Here is a 16,401-nt window from a genome sequence, read left to right as displayed (position 1 = left end):
CCAAAAGGAAAACAAAATCCTCGCCAGCTGCTACCATTCAGAGGTACTTGGGTTGGGTTGTTTAGCGGGTAACTTGAGTTGTTCGAGACATGAAGGCCCAGAATCCAAAGGGGTGGGTGGCGGGCAGAAGAAAGACCTGGATCCTTAGGGGGGAGGTTTGGGGGGGAACTTGTTTCCGGTAAAGGTTATGTGCTGGTGAGGGGTGATGAATTGCGTAGATTGCAAGTTCCAGCTGTCGCAGTATGTACATGGAACAACAACCCGTCGTGCAGAACTATACAGTTCCCCCGAGTGTGTACGGCACGAGCCATCGTTGTAGGAGAAGTGATGAACAAGGAATGGTCCTCAGGTCCAAGGTAAGTGTGCAGGCGATCAGAAAGAAAGTACACACTTTTTGTTGTGTGGTGGTGGCGAACAGTCCCAAAGCGAGTACGAGTGGGTGCGTGACTAGTCATAGTCTAGGTCCAAGCCCCCTTCTGAAGGAAGGAATGGGAGGGAGGGGACGAGTGGCAAAATCGTTGGTGGATGGTCATGACTGGGCTGCCCTCCCAATGGCGGAACGGATACGGAGTACGAGGTACATGTTATGATACCATTTAGAGGGACTCCAGGGACGGCAAATACCAAGGACGGGATGTGTGGCCTGTGTCTTCCCTCCTCTTCACATGTCAAGGGCAGAACGAGCCGGAAACCCGCAAAGAGGCAAGCTGATGCGGCTCTCTGAGGCGGGATGAGGGAGGGAGAGGAGGGTCGAGCCGTAGTTTTGTGAAGGCGGTAGTGGTGGTGGTGGTGGTGGCGGCCATGGAGGGGTTTGGTGGCTGATAGAGAGGCAAAGATGGAGGGGAGGAGGAGGAAGACTCTCTGCTTCTGCGTCAACCCAATAAAGAGGACAAGACCAACACCCACCCCCTCAAGAAAGTGCTAAAGAAAGGTTATGGTGAATGGGTCGAACGAAAAGCGTGGGAGGCCGTGCAGGAAGCTGAATCAGAGACAGAGGGGATGGGAATGTGATGGACTGGGGGAGAGGCGAGCGAGGGGGTGTAGGAGTGGGTTCTCTTGCCCGCGAGCTGCACGCTGTTCCTCTTGCAGGTGGTACGTACCTTTTGTGGATCTTAACGAGGCCGTGGAGCGTGATTATTGGGGCGACAAGAACGCCAGAGGTGCCTCGGTGGATATGGAGCTGGACCTGGCAGCTGGACCTCGAACATGTCCGTCGCTTTGTGTCTGCCAGCTGTCTAGGCCTTGCTGCTCTTCCTCTCTCCCTCTATCGCCCGTATCTGCCTGCCTCGCAGCGTTCACCCTGGGCAGCTGGGCCAGCTGAACGCGTCTGCGGGGTCATCAGGACTTGGTTCGTGGGGGGACACTGTCGAAGAAGGGCTCGGCTGCTGGGTTGGATCCTCCGTTCCTCGTCTGCGCTGTCCGTGGGAGATTGATTTCCTCTCGCAGGGTGAATTCCTTGAAAGATCTCGTCAGTACTGTAGGTCGATAGAAGAAAACACCCACAACATGTATTGCTGTTCGCTTTTACTCACCCTCTTCCCTGCCAGAGAAGCGCGGAGGCGTGGCACCTCATTCGCCACAACCCCCCCCCTGGCCGAGACTGGGTACTTCTGACTTGTACCTTGTAACTTGTCCAGCCCAATGCATGGGATGGCCTGCAAGCAACAAAAGCTTGACCGAGGCCGATACCCCACCTGAGTGGCGATTTCGCATTGCTGGAACATGAAATCGAGCTCAGACTGCCTTGCTGGGTAGCCAGATGTCCTGATCTGGAGAGGTACATGACTTGGTGCATGGGGGCGTACAACCCGGGCGTAGGTAGAGAGGGGGCCAGGAGTTGTACCAAGAACGAGCGGCCCATAGGAGGCGAAGGGGGTGGAGTTGGAGAGCTCCTCAAGGGCCATTCTTCATGCATGCAAGCTTAGGGAGTAGCCCTTCCAAGATGGCACGGGATAGGAGAGAGGACCTTAGTTACGGTGGGCAGGGAGGAGGGGAAGATGGGGGAGACGGGACAAGGCCAGAGAAAGCGTGTGGCAAATTGCGAAGATGGAGGACAAGAAGAGGGGCAGGGGGATCGGGTCGAGCCCGTCTGAGTCAACGACAGATATTACAACACGCACGCCCAAAGAGAGACGATTCGAGGCCTAGGGGCGCAAGTTCCCCGACTGCCAGTGCCCGACGGTTTCACGGCTTTGTTCTCCGTCTGACTAACTCCATGGACCACAACTGACAGACTCCCTGGGCCTCTCAGCAATAACGAGGCTTGTGCAAACAGACAGGCAGCCGGGCTGGCCGCTGCTGGGTGGGAGAAGACATCAAGAACGGGTTGACCAATGCATGGATTGATCGGTGTTTCGTAACTCATCACTGTCTGATTATTTCTTGCCGCCTGGGTCTGGGTATCTGCTGCAAGAATCAAAAATAGCAAAACATGCACGGCCTTGATTGTTGGTCCCTCTCGTCCGTGCTGGAGGACTCGAGAGTGTAAATGATGTGGAGATCAATCGATACGATCATCGTATTCCATCTTTACATCTCAAATATGCTCTGATCCCCGTTCTCACCTCCTTCGCTGTGCAAGCCTTCTCAGATAGCATGGCCTTGTGTCATAGCGGGATGATGCGCCAAATCCGGCCGGTTGACTTCAGGGCTCATAGCATATCGCTCACTCTTGGGACTTTGGCTGTACTTGGAACTGGCTGCACCGGGACTCTGGGCGGCGCGAGTCAGGGGCTGGTTCTGTGGGAAGGGACTGGAAATGGCCAGATGCATCTTGGGTGTCTCGGCCATGTTGGCGCGCTCCGTATTCTTGCGAGAATAGTATGAGGGCAGGGAATCTCGTTTGCCCAGGAAGAACGACCGATAGTGACTTTTCCGACTCGGCGGTTTCGGAGTCGACGCTTCCACGTCTGCTTTGTGTGATGCGACCGCCCCATGCGACCGCACCTGTCGAGCCGTGAGATGCGCCTTGGTATCTCTGAAAACATAGCTCTGCATCAACATGCGTTAGGATCATCGACTTCTGTGATTCCTTGAAGCCAGTCCACTTACTGCAAAGAGATTGATAAAGCCCATCACAAACACAATGATCCCCGCGGCAATCACAAGCCGCCAGAATGGCAGACCCAGGCTTTCTTGACTGGTGGCGTGTTTGTTGAGGTTCCCAAGAAGACTGTTCCCAAGGAAGATCATGGCAAGGCCGAGCATGACAAAACTCGAGCGGGTGCTGAAAAGAGGCCAATTCTTGGAGAAGTAGGACTTGAAGAGAGAGAGCTCGGTGAGGATGAGGAATCCTGGAATCTCTTAGCACCACATCCCATCCGCCCCTTCACAATGCGGGCACATACCACTCATGACGACCCGAAGAACGTGCTCGCAGGCGTCGAAAAAGAAAAATTTTGACACTATGAAGGTCTTGACCAGCATGACCGAACTCGCCGCTATGACGGCCAAAAGGGCAATTATGTTCATAACTCGGATGATGTTGAGCACGACGTAACCGGCGCCGGCCAGGGTTTTGCCAAAGAAGCGCATGTTGCGGATTGGATCTTGATTAAGTCGGTTGAAATCCTTGGTGTAGATTTTGGGGGAAAATGATGATTATTGCCAGGACTGGGTATCACGAAAGGGTTCAGGACTTGGATTGGAAAGAATATTTGTAGGCGCAATTAACTGGCTCGAACGCTGGGATGAATAGAACAATAGGATGACAGCAGGCTATTGAGTAGCCGGAGCATCAATAGAAGTGAATGTACATGGAAAGAGACGAGTGGTGGCCAACATCAGAGGAGGTAGCGGCAGCATTCTTTAACGGGCCTTTTTGATCTTCAACCCATTGATCTCGGAGAGAGAAAGTCTCAGAGTCACCACCGTCATAAGCGCGAGCGCGAGATGAAGCTGTAGTATCTGAGATGCGACACTCACGGGAAAGACGTGTCTATTGGTCAGATGGTGTGTACCGTCTGAGAAGTCTTCAAACCCAGTTTCAGAAACGAAGGCCCTCTCACCTGTGGCATTGTCCCGAGAGATCGAGTCAAGTGATGCCCAATTCGGTCCAAAATCATGCAGCTGCTGCAGATTCCATGTCTTCCTCAGGCCGGGGAGAGGAGAGGTGAAAGAGTGGCTGTGGTTGAATGCTGGTCAAGGGTTGGCAGAATCTGAAACGCGCTTGAGGGCCCGTTTCCTTTTTTGCGGCCCTTGACGCCGGGCGCATTTCAGGTATTGCCACAGCCTTATGCCGCATTCTGGGGGAGCAGTCTGTCGATGATCAGACGGCTGCTCAATTGTTGACAACAGAGATGATCATCAGCGTGAGTTCAAGAGATTGACGCGTTAGTGAAGAAGATGAAGGTATGAGAGAAGGCAAAGACACAGCCTTGTCGGGCCAAGGCTGCATCGGTGCGCGATTTCTTTTTGCCGAGAAACTGCGGCTCTCCGCGAGGCTCATCTCACGCCTCAGGCCCTCACCACCTGTTTTTTTCTCTTTGTCTTCCTGCTCCTCATACTCCTCGCTGATACTTAGCAACACCTCAACGACTTCCATTTCTCGAACCCCCGCCATCCCGCGAACCGGAGACTCGACCGTCCCCAACCTTTCGCAGCCATGACTCGAGGGAATCAGAGAGAAAAGGCTCGCGAGAAGAATCTCAAGGATCAGGCTGGACAGGTTCGAAGCGCCTCACCCTCAGATTTGCGCCTTTCGACAGTTGCAATAGTGCTACAGAACTAGACTAACGTGGGTTCGGCCGCAGAAAAAGAAGAATACGCAGTCCGGCACCGAGTTTCAGCGGACGAAAGAAGCGCAAGCGGCCATCATGCGGGAGAAACAAGCAAAAGGTGGGATCGCAACGCCACTGCAGTCTGCATACATGGGGCTGTCTACTGACACGCGTGACAGCGGAAGCCAAGAAGTCCGATTCGGGGCCAGCCAATGCAAAGAGTAAATGACCCAGTCTGAAGCTGGGTAGAAGAGCTGCTTGGATCTGCAATTGGATAACGCCACAAGAGCTCCTTCCCACGCTCATGACGACTTGAAAGGCTTAGCGAGGAGTTTGTGCGAGACGCATTTTGCGAGGAGTGTTTGGAATCTGGAGTTGCCTGTGCAGTTTGGCAGCGGCTCCCACATCTTGTCCAGCGCCCATCATCTAACCAAGCAAAGATATACTTGGCGTGTCTACTGTGCTATTTGTTACGTGTCTAGTCGCATTCTGGCGTATACTGACTCCAAGGCGTAACGTAAAGAAGGGAGCCTCTTGGCTTGCTGCCTCGTGGTCCGCCGGTGGATGCGCGGTGGCTCATGCCCAGATAGGGCGGTAGTATATCACGCTGTTTCTTCAAAGGGCAAACGTGTCATGCTGTCTGTTCTCCTTTCCGCCTAATTCTGGGCTGTTGAACGCATGTGCAAGGCTTTCATGTGCCTCGATATATGGTAAAAACGATTGGTCGGCCTGCGAGGCTGCAATGCTATGTCACAGCCTCGTCGGTTCTCGGAGTATTATTTTTCCCGCACCCTGGTTGACCTCGAATAATGAAGTTTCATGACATCCTCACAGAGCGAAACCCCTAGATACCAACCCACTAGACAGTCAGTTGATAGAACTCGACAAAGACTTTCAATCTCTGCCTCAGTTTCTGTTTTCTCCTAATGTGACGCTTGACCGTTCATTCTCGGAGCAATGACGCTGTGGACCAGGTAAGTCGATTCCCCCCAACGCCTCCCGATCTTACACCATTCATCCCCTTCATCCCCCAATTGCTCCCTCGAATGAGAAGGTTCAGTCGCACCACAGAGCCTGGAAGAGAAAGGGTACAAAATGAGTAACATTTCGATTGGGGATTCCAACCAAAAGCATCAAGCCATTCTGGCCTCTCCTCTTCACGTTCGTCCTCCCGCGAGCGATCAACTACTACGGCGCCCTGAAGACCGCGTACCGCACCAGGCCGCCGCCTCGCCCGCTCCCCAAACGGACCAGCCGCGGGGTGAACGCGCTGTTCGCCTCGATCTGCGTCTTCCTCTACGCGTCGTGGCCCCTGAAGGGCGACGTCGCGGACCACAATGTGTTCGTGGCCACACAGTCACGGCTGTCGATCCCCACGGACGTGCTCTTTGAGCGGCTGGCGCTGTTGCGCGAGAACAGGGTCCTCTCGGCCGCCGACGAGGCCTTGAGGGCCAAGTTGACTTCTCCAGCGTACGTGGTCCCCTCCCCAGTCTATGTTGGCTATGACGTGATGAATCTAACCAACACAATACATCGACAGCCTCCGTCAACTGTACCTCCGGTTCGGGCCCTCGACGCTCCGCGACTGCCTGTTCTGCCACCCGGACGACCCGTTCTCGTACCTGCTGTACCACCTGCCGACCAACACCGTGCTCCCGCACCTCCTCCACATCCTGTGCCTGGGGCTCGCGACCTCGGAGACGGTGGCGGGGTACGAGGCCTCGACGTGGCGGCGCGGGGCGATCCTCGGCGCCCTCGCCCTCGCCGGCACCGACCTGTTCCTGACATCGACGTACGCGCCGGCCGTGGCGACCAGCACAACCGCGCCGGCGGGGACGTTCTGGGTCGCCCGCACGGCGCGGTACCTGAGCCTGTGCGCGTTCGACGCGCTGGTGGCGCTCTGCATCTACGCCTCCGCGACGGGGCGGTTCTACCTGTTCCCGACCTCCTCTTCCGGCCCAGCTGCGGACCCGGAACTGGCGCGGCGCCGCACCGACGAGCTGCTCACGCAGGCCAACCTGGCGCTGCAGATGGCCGCGACGAACCTGCGGGCGTACTCGATCGCGCGCAACGCCGTGGTGCGGAACCCGGCCCTCAAGGACCGCGACGACGCGTACTGGCGCGCCGTGGTCGCCGTGGAGGGCTCGACCGAACCTGGCGGCGGCGGCGCCGGCACCTCCGTGGACGACAACGACGACAGCCTGTACGAGGATGAAGAGGTGCAGGCCGCCGTGGCGAGGGCGTACGGGACCGGGGCGATCAATATCGCCAGCGTGAGGAGAGAGGCCGAGGCGTTTGTCAGACACGCGACGAGGGGCTTGGATGCTCCCACCCCTGCGCCAAATAGATAAATAGACTGATAAATTTGGAGGACACAATTGGAGCCATTGACCCCCTGATTCATTGGTTCGTTGTAACCTTAAAAGCGTCGTCATGATCATTCATATACCATACACAAGACTCGAGTCACGAACGTCAATCCTCGGGCTCATCCTTGATGATAATAGCGTCGTCATCACTCTTTTCTCTCTTGATGAAGTTCTTCTCAAGCACCCTCCTCCCATCCCTACCCATCACCTCAGTGGCAAACACCACGGTCTCCACCCCGGCTGGAACTCGCTCCTCCTCGCCCTCAGGCAGGGCATCAATGTCGATTTCCATGCCCAGGAGAGACTTCAGAATCACTTCTGCACCGGCTTTGCTCATGACCATGTTCTTCTCCTTGCATCTCTCGTCGCAGATACATTCCGTACAGCCCTCGAGGCAGTGGCACGCCGCAACCCTTGCAACGGCGCGTTCGAGCAGGATGTCGATGAATTCAAATGCCTTTGCCGCTATTCCGGAGCCGGCGGGCCCGCCCTTTGCATCGTAAAAGGTCAGCCTGGCAGGCCTCTTCCGCTGAGTCTCCTTCTTTGCGAATTCCTTCAGCGCGTTCTTGCATTCTGTTCGAACGTCGCCAGGCATGCTGACCACAAATTGCGGCATGAGGGACATCAATGCGTGCTCTGCCGCGTGAATACCCGCCGCAAGATTCAATCGTTTATCCTTGAGGATTTGCAGCGCGTACTTGGGGACATCCAACCACAGGCCCTTGGAGTGGATGATGATCGGCGGGTTATCCACAGCCACCGCGTCAAGAATACGCCCCTTCTGGTCGACTTTGAAAAACCCGAACACCACGGCGTGCACTTTGATGCGACCGAAATATGCTTTGGTCAGGGAGTTCGCTGAAACCCGACGGACCTGCTCAGTTTCAATTGGATCCACGTCTGTGTAATCTCTTTGCTGCGTGGTCCACTCCACCTTGACGAGTTGAACTCGCGCGATTTTGCGTTCAGGTGAGAACTCTTTCACGATGTATGTCCGACCTTGGTGCAAGAATATTCCCCCATCGTACAAAGTGAAGAAGGCTCGCGAGGCCTCGACTTCTTCAAGCACCACGTTCCGGCCGTGCGTGATATCGACCACGGCAAAGTGATTGTCTTCGGTATCTCTAATGGGCACACATCTGGAGGGCAGCGGTCGGAATCTTTCGTTGCAGTGGTAGAACCCCATAGGGTCATAGGACAGTCGTTCCGCGCATATCTCGGGCAACATCTTGCCCAGGAACTTCTCATCCTCGTCTGCCTTGATGGGCATTTCGAAAGCAGCGCACTGGATATGCCCTTCCACGACAAGTTCATTCTGCAGGTCGACCTGGAGTTCACAATTAGGCTTGGTGAAGATCTCGTCGGGATTCTGCATGTAGTGTTGATCCACAGCAAAACAGTCACCAACAAGAACAGAAAGCGAATCTCTGTTCCGGCGACCCGCGCGGCCACTCTGTTGTCTCAGGTTGGCAATCGTGTATGGGAAACCCATCGTAACCACCGCATCAAGGGATCCTATGTCCACCCCCAGCTCCAGAGCAGTGGTGGCGATTATCCCCATGAGCTTGCCACCGAACATCTCTGACTCGATTCGCCGACGGTCTTGAGCTGAGTACCCTCCACGATAGCCCATGACCAAAGCAGCACATTCTGGTCTCTCAAGGTTTGTGAATTCGGCCTTGACTGCCGCCAGCAGGACCTCACATTGCTTCCGTACGCGACAAAACGCAATGGTTCGAACCCCCCGTAGAATGAGATGGCAGATTAACCTCGCCGTCTCTGCGAATGCATCACCACGGCCTGACGAGGGATCGCCGGGATCCTTGTACGGTGTATTCCAACAGATAAACTCCTTCCTGCCGGATGGAGAACCATCAAAATCCGTCAACTTGACTTTTTCCACGCCAAATATGGTCTTCATATGCTCTTCTGGATTGGCCACTGTTGCAGAGCACGAAATGAACTTCACCTTGCGGTTTCCCACCGCAGCACATATTCGCCGCAACCGGCGCATAATGAAGGCCACATGGGCACCAAACAAACCGTTATACACATGCAGCTCGTCCACGACCACGAATTTCAGGTTTTGTAGAAATTGTCGCCAACCGCTCTCCTGGGGAAGAATAGTAATGTGTAACATGTCTGGGTTCGTGAAGATAATGCGGCCTTCATCCCGAATCTGGTTGCGTGCCCGCATGGGTGTGTCGCCGTCAAAGGTCTCGACCACAGTCTCCTCCAATCCTGGAATGTACTTCAAGAGCTCCTTCATGCTCCTGCGCTGATCTTGAGCAAGTGCCTTGGTGGGGAAAATGTACAGCCCACGACTTTCTGGATCTTTCTCGAGTTCGTGTAGCATTGGTATCTGATAGATCAGCGATTTTCCCGAGCTGGTCGACGTAGACACGATTACATGGTGGCCGTCATGCAGATTATTGATGGCTTCCGCTTGATGCGAGTACAGCTGAGTTATACCTCTGCTGTTGTACAGCGCATTCACCAGGTTTTGGGACAATTGAAAATTCAGGTCACCATAGATGGCTGGCTGGGGATCGAACACACGGTGTCCATCTGGGACAATCTGACCGGTATACCATTCGAGCTCGCTAATCTCCTTCACAATGTCCGATATTGACTTCCGCTCCTTGGGGATCGCCTTCTGCAGGCGAGCATCTGGGCCGGGTGTCGTAGGACGACTAGTTGAGGGGTAGGGCATATATTGCATTTTTAGTTGGAGTATCTTTTCAACGGGGTCTGTTTGCTCCTCCGCACATTGATTGAGGAACGCATTGACGGCCGATGTGAATTTGGCGTTTCGCTTTTCGATGAGTTTGAGCATCGATTTCTGACTGAAGACGGGTATTTTGAGATCTTCGTTGCGTAACTTCTGGGTCGCTTTTGTGGGTTGGCCCGTCTTGGGATCGACAACCTGTCTTTTCAAGTCGCCATCCACAAACTCGAACAGGAGAAGTTCTTTGGACAACTCCGACCTGTCTCGTGGAGCGCTCTCATCCTCTTCCAGAGACCGAAAATGATCGGCTCTGCCACCTCTGACGCCATCTTCCTCGCCCATGAGTGTGACCATCAGGTGTTCCTCGTCGACATATGCGAAATTGATGGCTCGGGGCAACAAGGCCTTGACCTGCGCCACATCATCCTCAATCAACGGCTTCTTGATGTGGCCTTCCACCGCACTCTTGATGTTGTCCCACGTGGTCGCAAAATGCTTCCGGGTGCAGCAAAATGTGTATACGATATTCAAGGCGCGGTGCAGCTGGCATAGATACTTGAAGTGATCCGGCCATGGTACCTCTGATTCCACCAGGCTTGAGGACGAACTTGTTCGGCTGAGTGCGGGTGTCGATACGCCTTTCGACCTTCTGGGTTTGGAACCTCCATCATGAGTCTTCGTGGGGACTTTCGTGGTGGCCGCGATGGGGGGAACGAGGCTAGGATCAGTTTCCTGTGGTCCCTGATCTTTGGCGGGGCGTTTCCGTTTGCGATTGACCGGTATTTGCGAAACGGTGGCAGCCTGCAATTTGGCCATAGAGAAGGGGCAAAGCAGTCAAGATCGGAGCACGATGGCTCAGGTCTTTTGAGCGGACCGGATGGACAGCCAGATTGTCGATGATAGCATGGTGGCTTTGGCTCCCTTGCACTTTGGAGACAAAAAGAACGAACTGTGCAGACTCGGTCTGGGCCAATCATGACGTATGCACCGCCGTCGCGTGCATTTTGACACGACGCGCGCAGTCACGTGCCTGAATTTCCCATTTGCGCGACAATTCTCGTCAGACTCGGCGCACAGCATGTTGAAGGGAGATCAACAGCAAAGGGCACAAGTGAGGACTCGATGCCGGCGTGAATTTGGCAGAGCACCTACATCTAGTCGAGGATGGAGATTGTGAGCGGCACTACGTAGCGCATTGGGGAGCTGAAGCTGCAGATACAGGTGGGCATGTTTTGTTCCTTGTTGTGCCCCAAAACAATGTCTCAACATCTTTTCCTTGAGGTGCAAAGCTTCTTGTCATCGTGGGCGAGTTCACTCCCCTTCAGATCAAAAGCCTCTGCCATCTGTCATGTTCCAGAGTGGTTAATGAAGTACTGTTGTGGACCACGCTCCTGTCCCCTTGAAGCAGTGCCCTCAACTTTTCAATCCCGCTTCCTTGCCCTTGGCCTCGAAAAAGCGTGTCTGAAGTCCAAATGGACGACTTGCAGGCTTCAAAAATTGGGACAAACCATGACAGTCAGATCACATCCAGCTCCGACAGGTTAATGTCGTCGAAGCCGAAGAGGTTCTCCGTGTCAAACCAGTCGGGGCTGTTATTGAAGAATGTCTCAGCTAGGGACTCTTCCTCTATGGCATCCAGCAGCTCGAGCCTGGGTGTCAAGCTCTTTGGAAACGGAAAAAATTCGCGGACGTTTGATACAGGTGCCAGAGCGCCGGATGCCGTCATCAGACGTGATTCGGACTGCGGATATGGCCTGATGGAGGCTCGGGCTGACGAGGGTTGACTGGAGTCGTTGTTTTGTTGTCGGGGCGAGAGGACCTCCTGTCTCAGCTGCTCAACTCTGTGAACAATGGCTCTCGCGCCCGGGAATTTGACTCTCCGTTGCTTAATGATGTCGATGAGGGCATCGAGCTCTTGCAGTGACGATGAACGCCCGCAAGGATCGCCAGAGGCAACTGCTTCGGCGCTTACAACCTGGCTCTCCCTGGAGATGTTGTTGAGCTGAGCTACAGAGGCAGCCATCATTGACCAATTATTGATGGCAGCTTCGAATTCTTCGGTTAGCAGACATCATCATACAAGGGATATGGCGAGGGTACAAAGTAAGCCAGAGGGAGAAAGAGAGGAGAATGTTGGAAGAACCGAGATATTGAACTCACTTAGGTAGTTCATATGGTCTCGATAGTCGATTTCTTGATAGATGGCTATCACGCACGATGACGCCACCAGCGAGATACGGGAAGCCACTGATGGCTGAAAATGCTTCCCAAAGATGTGGAAGTACGTCAGAATCTGCGTCAGATAACAGGCAAGGAATTCGTACAGCGCCAGGTGATAGATCATCCGGCCTCGACGGTCGCAAATCACAAACTTCGTCGGGATATTGAGAGCCCACGCCCTCAGATCCGCCAGCACGGACAAGACCTCTGCGGTTGCACTTGTCGTTTCGCGGCGTTGGAGGTCCAGCATCTTGGCCGATATCTGGGCCAGTTCCGTGTAAATGATAAAGCAACGAGCCTGGTCGTGCGTCGTGGGATCAAAGTCGGCCACTGTGAGTGGCTGCACGTCGAACTCGTCTGTCCTCAGCATTGGAGGTCGGCCAAAGCACGAGGAGAGCATCTTGTCCATCGAATAGACGTACCAGGCTATCCGTCGGGAACAACTTGGGTTTGATAGCCGCGAGTGCGTGGACTCCCTGTGGAGGCCCATCTGCGTGGCGAGGCGTGTGGCGAGGCCCAGCCAGTTCCAGCTGCAGTCCAGCGTAACAACCGAAGGAACTCTCACATTCCAGAGGGTAAAGAAACACAGTGCCTTGAGCAGAGCGAGGGGCTCATTCTCGTGGTTTAGGAAGAACAGAATCTTGGCTCTCGTGTACAGCAGCTCGGTTTGCTGAAGAGTCCGCGACGACTTAGGATGGCGAAGAAAGGAGCCGATGAAGCACAGAGTCTGCAATAGTAGGGTTGAGGGCCTGTTGCACTCAAGGTCTTGATGGTCGATGACAGGGACCCGGTGGTACAAGAACTGAAAGTAGACCGCGACCGAGGCATCAATCGCCGACTGAGGGGGCAACCGGTCCGCCTCAGTCGCCTGGAAGCACTGTTTCTCGAGAGGTTTGCCAAACGAGCCCAGGCTAACGCCAGCATCCGCCATCGATGGAGGATGATTGGACAGGAGCGAGTGCTCCCCAAGATAGCCAACGTCTATCGTGCCCACGGGGTTGGTGGAATGCTGTGCGTGGTGATGCTGGCCTTCGTTCTGATCGCCTTCTGAAATATTCTGAATGCAATCTTCTATCAAGGGAGCCATTGGCGGCGACCCGACCATGGCCGGATCCGAAGCTGGCCCAGAAGACGGCACATCTGGTGCATGTCGGGTGGCTTGCTTCCTTGAGCCATGTCTTCTCTGGCACAGCTCGTTGCGCTTGTTGCAGTTGGTGCAGGGAGCGCCAGTGCTCAATCGCGAGATCAGATCGCACTTGACCTTTCGAGAATGACATCGGTGGCAGACGACTCTCGAACGGTCACGCAGCGTCCGAGGTGGGCTCGAAGGATTGAGCTGCTCGGCCGAGCTAGAAGCCATACAAGACAGCACCGGGGAAGAAAGAACGAAAGGCCAAAGAAGAAGAAATGCACTCGGTGGAGATGGACATTTACGCACAGTCGCTCCGATAAAAAAAGAAGCAAGAGACGAGGAGAGGGACAAGGCTGCCCCAGATGGAGCCATATCGCGGGGCCCACTGACCCACTCCAGTCCCCTCGAAGCAGGAGCCTCGGCTGCCACGTATCGGGAACTCTGTATTCAATATCCAGGGACCAACACTGGAACAGGTATATACTGTTATGGACTCTCGGCTCCAGCGTACGTACCATGGATAGGACTACTACCATTCTACCTTGGCTTCAGACTCGGGTACTCCTCCTCTGTGCTAAACTAGACGGGTACCATACTATTCCTGTCTCTGCTGTCTAGATATGACTCGACTTTCTTTCTCGGACACCGACGTTGATCGAGGCAAATGACAGCAGTTTGATGAGAAGTTCAAGGTTGCCTTCCACGCCTGCAAGCGCGTCGACACTCGCCGAGCCGCTCAAGATCTGCCACAGCTGGCCCTTCGTCAGGGCCAGACGAACTCCACTCCCACAAACATCGGTGTCCTGTCCTTCTGCCCGGCGTCGATACGTCAACGCGCCATTGCTCAAGATGAGCGTCCAGAGTTCGTTGCTGTCCGTCATTTTTAGATCCAGTCGCATGCGTTCCTCCTTCCCTGCCGCCTCTCCGTCGATCCGAATGGAGAGACTCCCAAGCCATTGCTCGACCGAATGATCGGGCGCAAAGGGGGCCAGGCGAGATGCGTTCTTGGCCCGAGAAGGCTTTCCCGTTTTCAGATCCATCGACTGGCTCAGGTAGAAATTTCTCCACGTCGCGTTCTCGGCGCCAAAGCCGAGTTTCTCAAACACGACCGCGAGCATTTCTCTGCACTGCCCTTGCGTGGCAGCGTCAGTGTCTGCTTCACCTCCAGCCGCCACGGCGTGACCAAGGAGGGTGGCGGCAAACCGCAGATCACCCCTGTCCATGAAAGCATGGGCCTTTTTCAGCACTTCTTGCGCTCCTCCCATACAGGCCACATACCGGATCCCCTCTTCCTTCGGTGGCCACTTCCACAAATTCTCGGCGGCGCCGTCAAACCAGGTCATGTAGCGCTGGTAGATGCCTTTGACGTTGTGGCTGACGCTGCCGTAGAACCCCTGCGTGTGCCATGCCCGTCTCAGCTTCGCCGGAAGCTCCATTCGCTCCGCAATTTCCGTGCCATTCCACCCTTGGTTCATCCTCCGGACCGTCTGGTCGTGGATATAGGCATACAGGTCTCTTTGTTCCTCGATGAACCCTCTGATCTTGTCGTTGCCCCAGGTGGGCCAGCTGTGGCTACCGAATTGGACGTCTGTTTCGGCGTCTTCACAGTAGAGCATCAGCGCTTCGTCCAGGTATCTGCTCCAGGCTTTGGCATCCCGGACGACAGCGCCTCGAAGAGTGATAATGTTGTGTAATGCATGTGTGGCACATTCCGCAATCAGCAAGGCGCGTTGGTCGGGGAAGTACACATTCAGTTCGGCCGGTGCCTCTGTGTTTGGTACCATCTGGAAGACCATCGTGACACCGTCAATGGTCAGGGTTTGCCCCGTGTGGGTGATGTCAACCGTCGGCGGGATTAGGCTCGTGGTTCCTCGAGAGGTGCCCATGCCTAGGCCAACACCAATCTGGCCGAGAGCAGATCTTGGAAGCTGGGTGCCGTACATGAATGTCGCCCGCTGGCGCATGACTGGCCCAGCAAAAATATTTTCAGAAGTGGCTTCTTCCAGAAAGTGCTCGGGAGCTATGATGGGGACGCTGTCGTCCGCTTGCCGATCGGTTAGGATCCCTGCAGCGCCTCCAAAATGGTCGATGTGGGAGTGTGTATAGATGAGTGCCTTGACTGGACGGTCGCCCCGATGCTTTTGGTAGAGAAGCAATGCTGCAGCTGCACATTCGCACGAGATCAAGGGATCAATCACAACAATGCCCGTGTGACCCTCGACGAACGTGATGTGCGAAATGTCGAAGCCACGGACCTGGTAGATGGACGGGCTGATACGATACAATCCCTGCTTCGAGAGTAGCTGAGCTTGGCGCCATAACTTGGGATTGACGGTTGTTGGGCACGGCTGCTGGTTGACGAAATCATACTCATCATTGTTCCAAATGGTGTCGCCCCGAGCGTTTTTGACAACGCATGGTTTCAGCGAGGTGATGAAACCTCTGTCTGCATCTGTGAAGTCCTCGGTGTCGTCGAACGAAGGGGAGATGTTGTCAGATGATCCAGAGCACGCTGCCGACATGGTTGATGAATTGTTATACTCGGTGGCAGTGGAGCCTATCGAGCCTAAGCGAGCAGTGAATCAGGATATCAGTGAGTGAGGTTCACACTGAAAATTACGAAATTCCTCACGGCGACGCTATATAATCAGCATCGAGGAGGCAAGTCGAGGTGTGAATGGGCCTGCATCTTCAAGACCCCTCTCATTTAGTCCTAGCTACCGACGACCGAAGCTGTTCGGCTGAAGACCGATGTCGACGTCCCAGCACCGCACTTTGGTAATTCTCAGTGCTAAGGAAACACTAGAGCTGTAAGTTCAAGGGATCTGTCCTAGCTACCGAAAACCGAAGCTGCTCGGCTGAAGCCAATGTCGATACCCCAACCCACCGAAGACCTGGGGAAATTGTGGAGGAAAGTTCACTACTGTCTTCTTGTCCCATGGGGGCGCACTTCGGTAACTCTCGGTATGGAGGAAATGCTCGAGCTGCAAGTTGAACAAGGGATTTAAACCCGTTGTCAGCACCATTTCCTTTCACCCTCTGCCCTCATTACCGTTCAATCCCCCCCAAAAACCATCCACCGTCATTGAGGAGTGAGTATGCAGAAGACTGTGACAGACACCTCGACATCGGAGGAGATGGCGTTCAAGATGCTCGACGCCGAGAAGGTTGAACAAATTGAATTAGCCCATCCTGGGGATGGCCTTGAGCCCGTCTCCTACACCGAAGGCCGTA

The 16,401-nt window shown here is 54.7% G+C and overlaps 5 protein-coding genes across 5 annotated transcripts; 3 read left to right on the top strand and 2 right to left on the bottom strand.

Moving 5' to 3' along the window:
• The first annotated feature begins 1,610 nt into the window (after positions 1-1,610).
• On the top strand, positions 1,611-3,756 carry PV07_00843 (uncharacterized protein). Its single transcript, XM_016387329.1, has one exon. It carries the CDS (start codon positions 1,910-1,912, stop codon positions 2,228-2,230), a length of 321 nt encoding a protein of 106 aa, XP_016254257.1. The 5' UTR covers positions 1,611-1,909; the 3' UTR covers positions 2,231-3,756.
• PV07_00842 (uncharacterized protein) lies at positions 2,353-4,321 on the bottom strand. Its single transcript, XM_016387328.1, has 3 exons — positions 3,348-4,321; positions 3,052-3,293; positions 2,353-2,991 (listed from the first exon to the last, which is right to left on the bottom strand). Exons 1-3 carry the CDS (start codon positions 3,532-3,534, stop codon positions 2,587-2,589), a joined length of 834 nt encoding a protein of 277 aa, XP_016254256.1. The 5' UTR covers positions 3,535-4,321; the 3' UTR covers positions 2,353-2,586.
• A 282-nt stretch (positions 4,322-4,603) lies between these two features.
• On the top strand, positions 4,604-4,943 carry PV07_00841 (uncharacterized protein; the record flags this gene model as incomplete). The annotated part of the gene is made up of 2 exons (XM_016387327.1): positions 4,604-4,666; positions 4,752-4,943. 2 exons carry the CDS (start codon positions 4,604-4,606, stop codon positions 4,941-4,943), a joined length of 255 nt encoding a protein of 84 aa, XP_016254255.1.
• A 611-nt stretch (positions 4,944-5,554) lies between these two features.
• On the top strand, positions 5,555-7,177 carry PV07_00840 (uncharacterized protein). The gene is made up of 3 exons (XM_016387326.1): positions 5,555-5,692; positions 5,850-6,188; positions 6,259-7,177. Exons 1-3 carry the CDS (start codon positions 5,676-5,678, stop codon positions 7,067-7,069), a joined length of 1,167 nt encoding a protein of 388 aa, XP_016254254.1. The 5' UTR covers positions 5,555-5,675; the 3' UTR covers positions 7,070-7,177.
• On the bottom strand, positions 7,100-10,737 carry PV07_00839 (uncharacterized protein). The gene has a single exon (XM_016387325.1). The coding sequence runs from the start codon at positions 10,629-10,631 to the stop codon at positions 7,194-7,196; it is 3,438 nt and encodes a 1,145-aa protein (XP_016254253.1). The 5' UTR covers positions 10,632-10,737; the 3' UTR covers positions 7,100-7,193.
• Between the last annotated feature and the right edge of the window lie 5,664 nt (positions 10,738-16,401).

Source organism: Cladophialophora immunda, assembly GCF_000835495.1.
Source record: "Cladophialophora immunda strain CBS 83496 unplaced genomic scaffold supercont1.1, whole genome shotgun sequence".
NCBI lineage: Eukaryota > Fungi > Ascomycota > Eurotiomycetes > Chaetothyriales > Herpotrichiellaceae > Cladophialophora > Cladophialophora immunda.
The sequence above is the reverse complement of the archived record's forward strand: the minus strand, read 5'-3'. Positions and strand labels throughout refer to the sequence as shown.

What these genes read in the sequence shown, in the direction of transcription:
- PV07_00839 (XM_016387325.1), bottom strand. Translation starts at nt 10,631, where the DNA reads ATGGCCAAATTGCAGGCTGCCACCGTTTCGCAAATACCGGTCAATCGC.
- PV07_00842 (XM_016387328.1), bottom strand. Translation starts at nt 3,534, where the DNA reads ATGCGCTTCTTTGGCAAAACCCTGGCCGGCGCCGGTTACGTCGTGCTC. An exon ending in TCTTCGGGTCGTCATGAGTG is followed by an intron (nt 3,294 to 3,347) that starts GTATGTGCCCGC and finishes AAGAGATTCCAG; the next exon opens with GATTCCTCATCCTCACCGAG. An exon ending in GCTTTATCAATCTCTTTGCA is followed by an intron (nt 2,992 to 3,051) that starts GTAAGTGGACTG and finishes ATGTTGATGCAG; the next exon opens with AGCTATGTTTTCAGAGATAC.
- PV07_00840 (XM_016387326.1), top strand. An exon ending in GCCAAGTTGACTTCTCCAGC is followed by an intron (nt 6,189 to 6,258) that starts GTACGTGGTCCC and finishes ATACATCGACAG; the next exon opens with CCTCCGTCAACTGTACCTCC.
- PV07_00843 (XM_016387329.1), top strand. Translation starts at nt 1,910, where the DNA reads ATGCATGCAAGCTTAGGGAGTAGCCCTTCCAAGATGGCACGGGATAGG.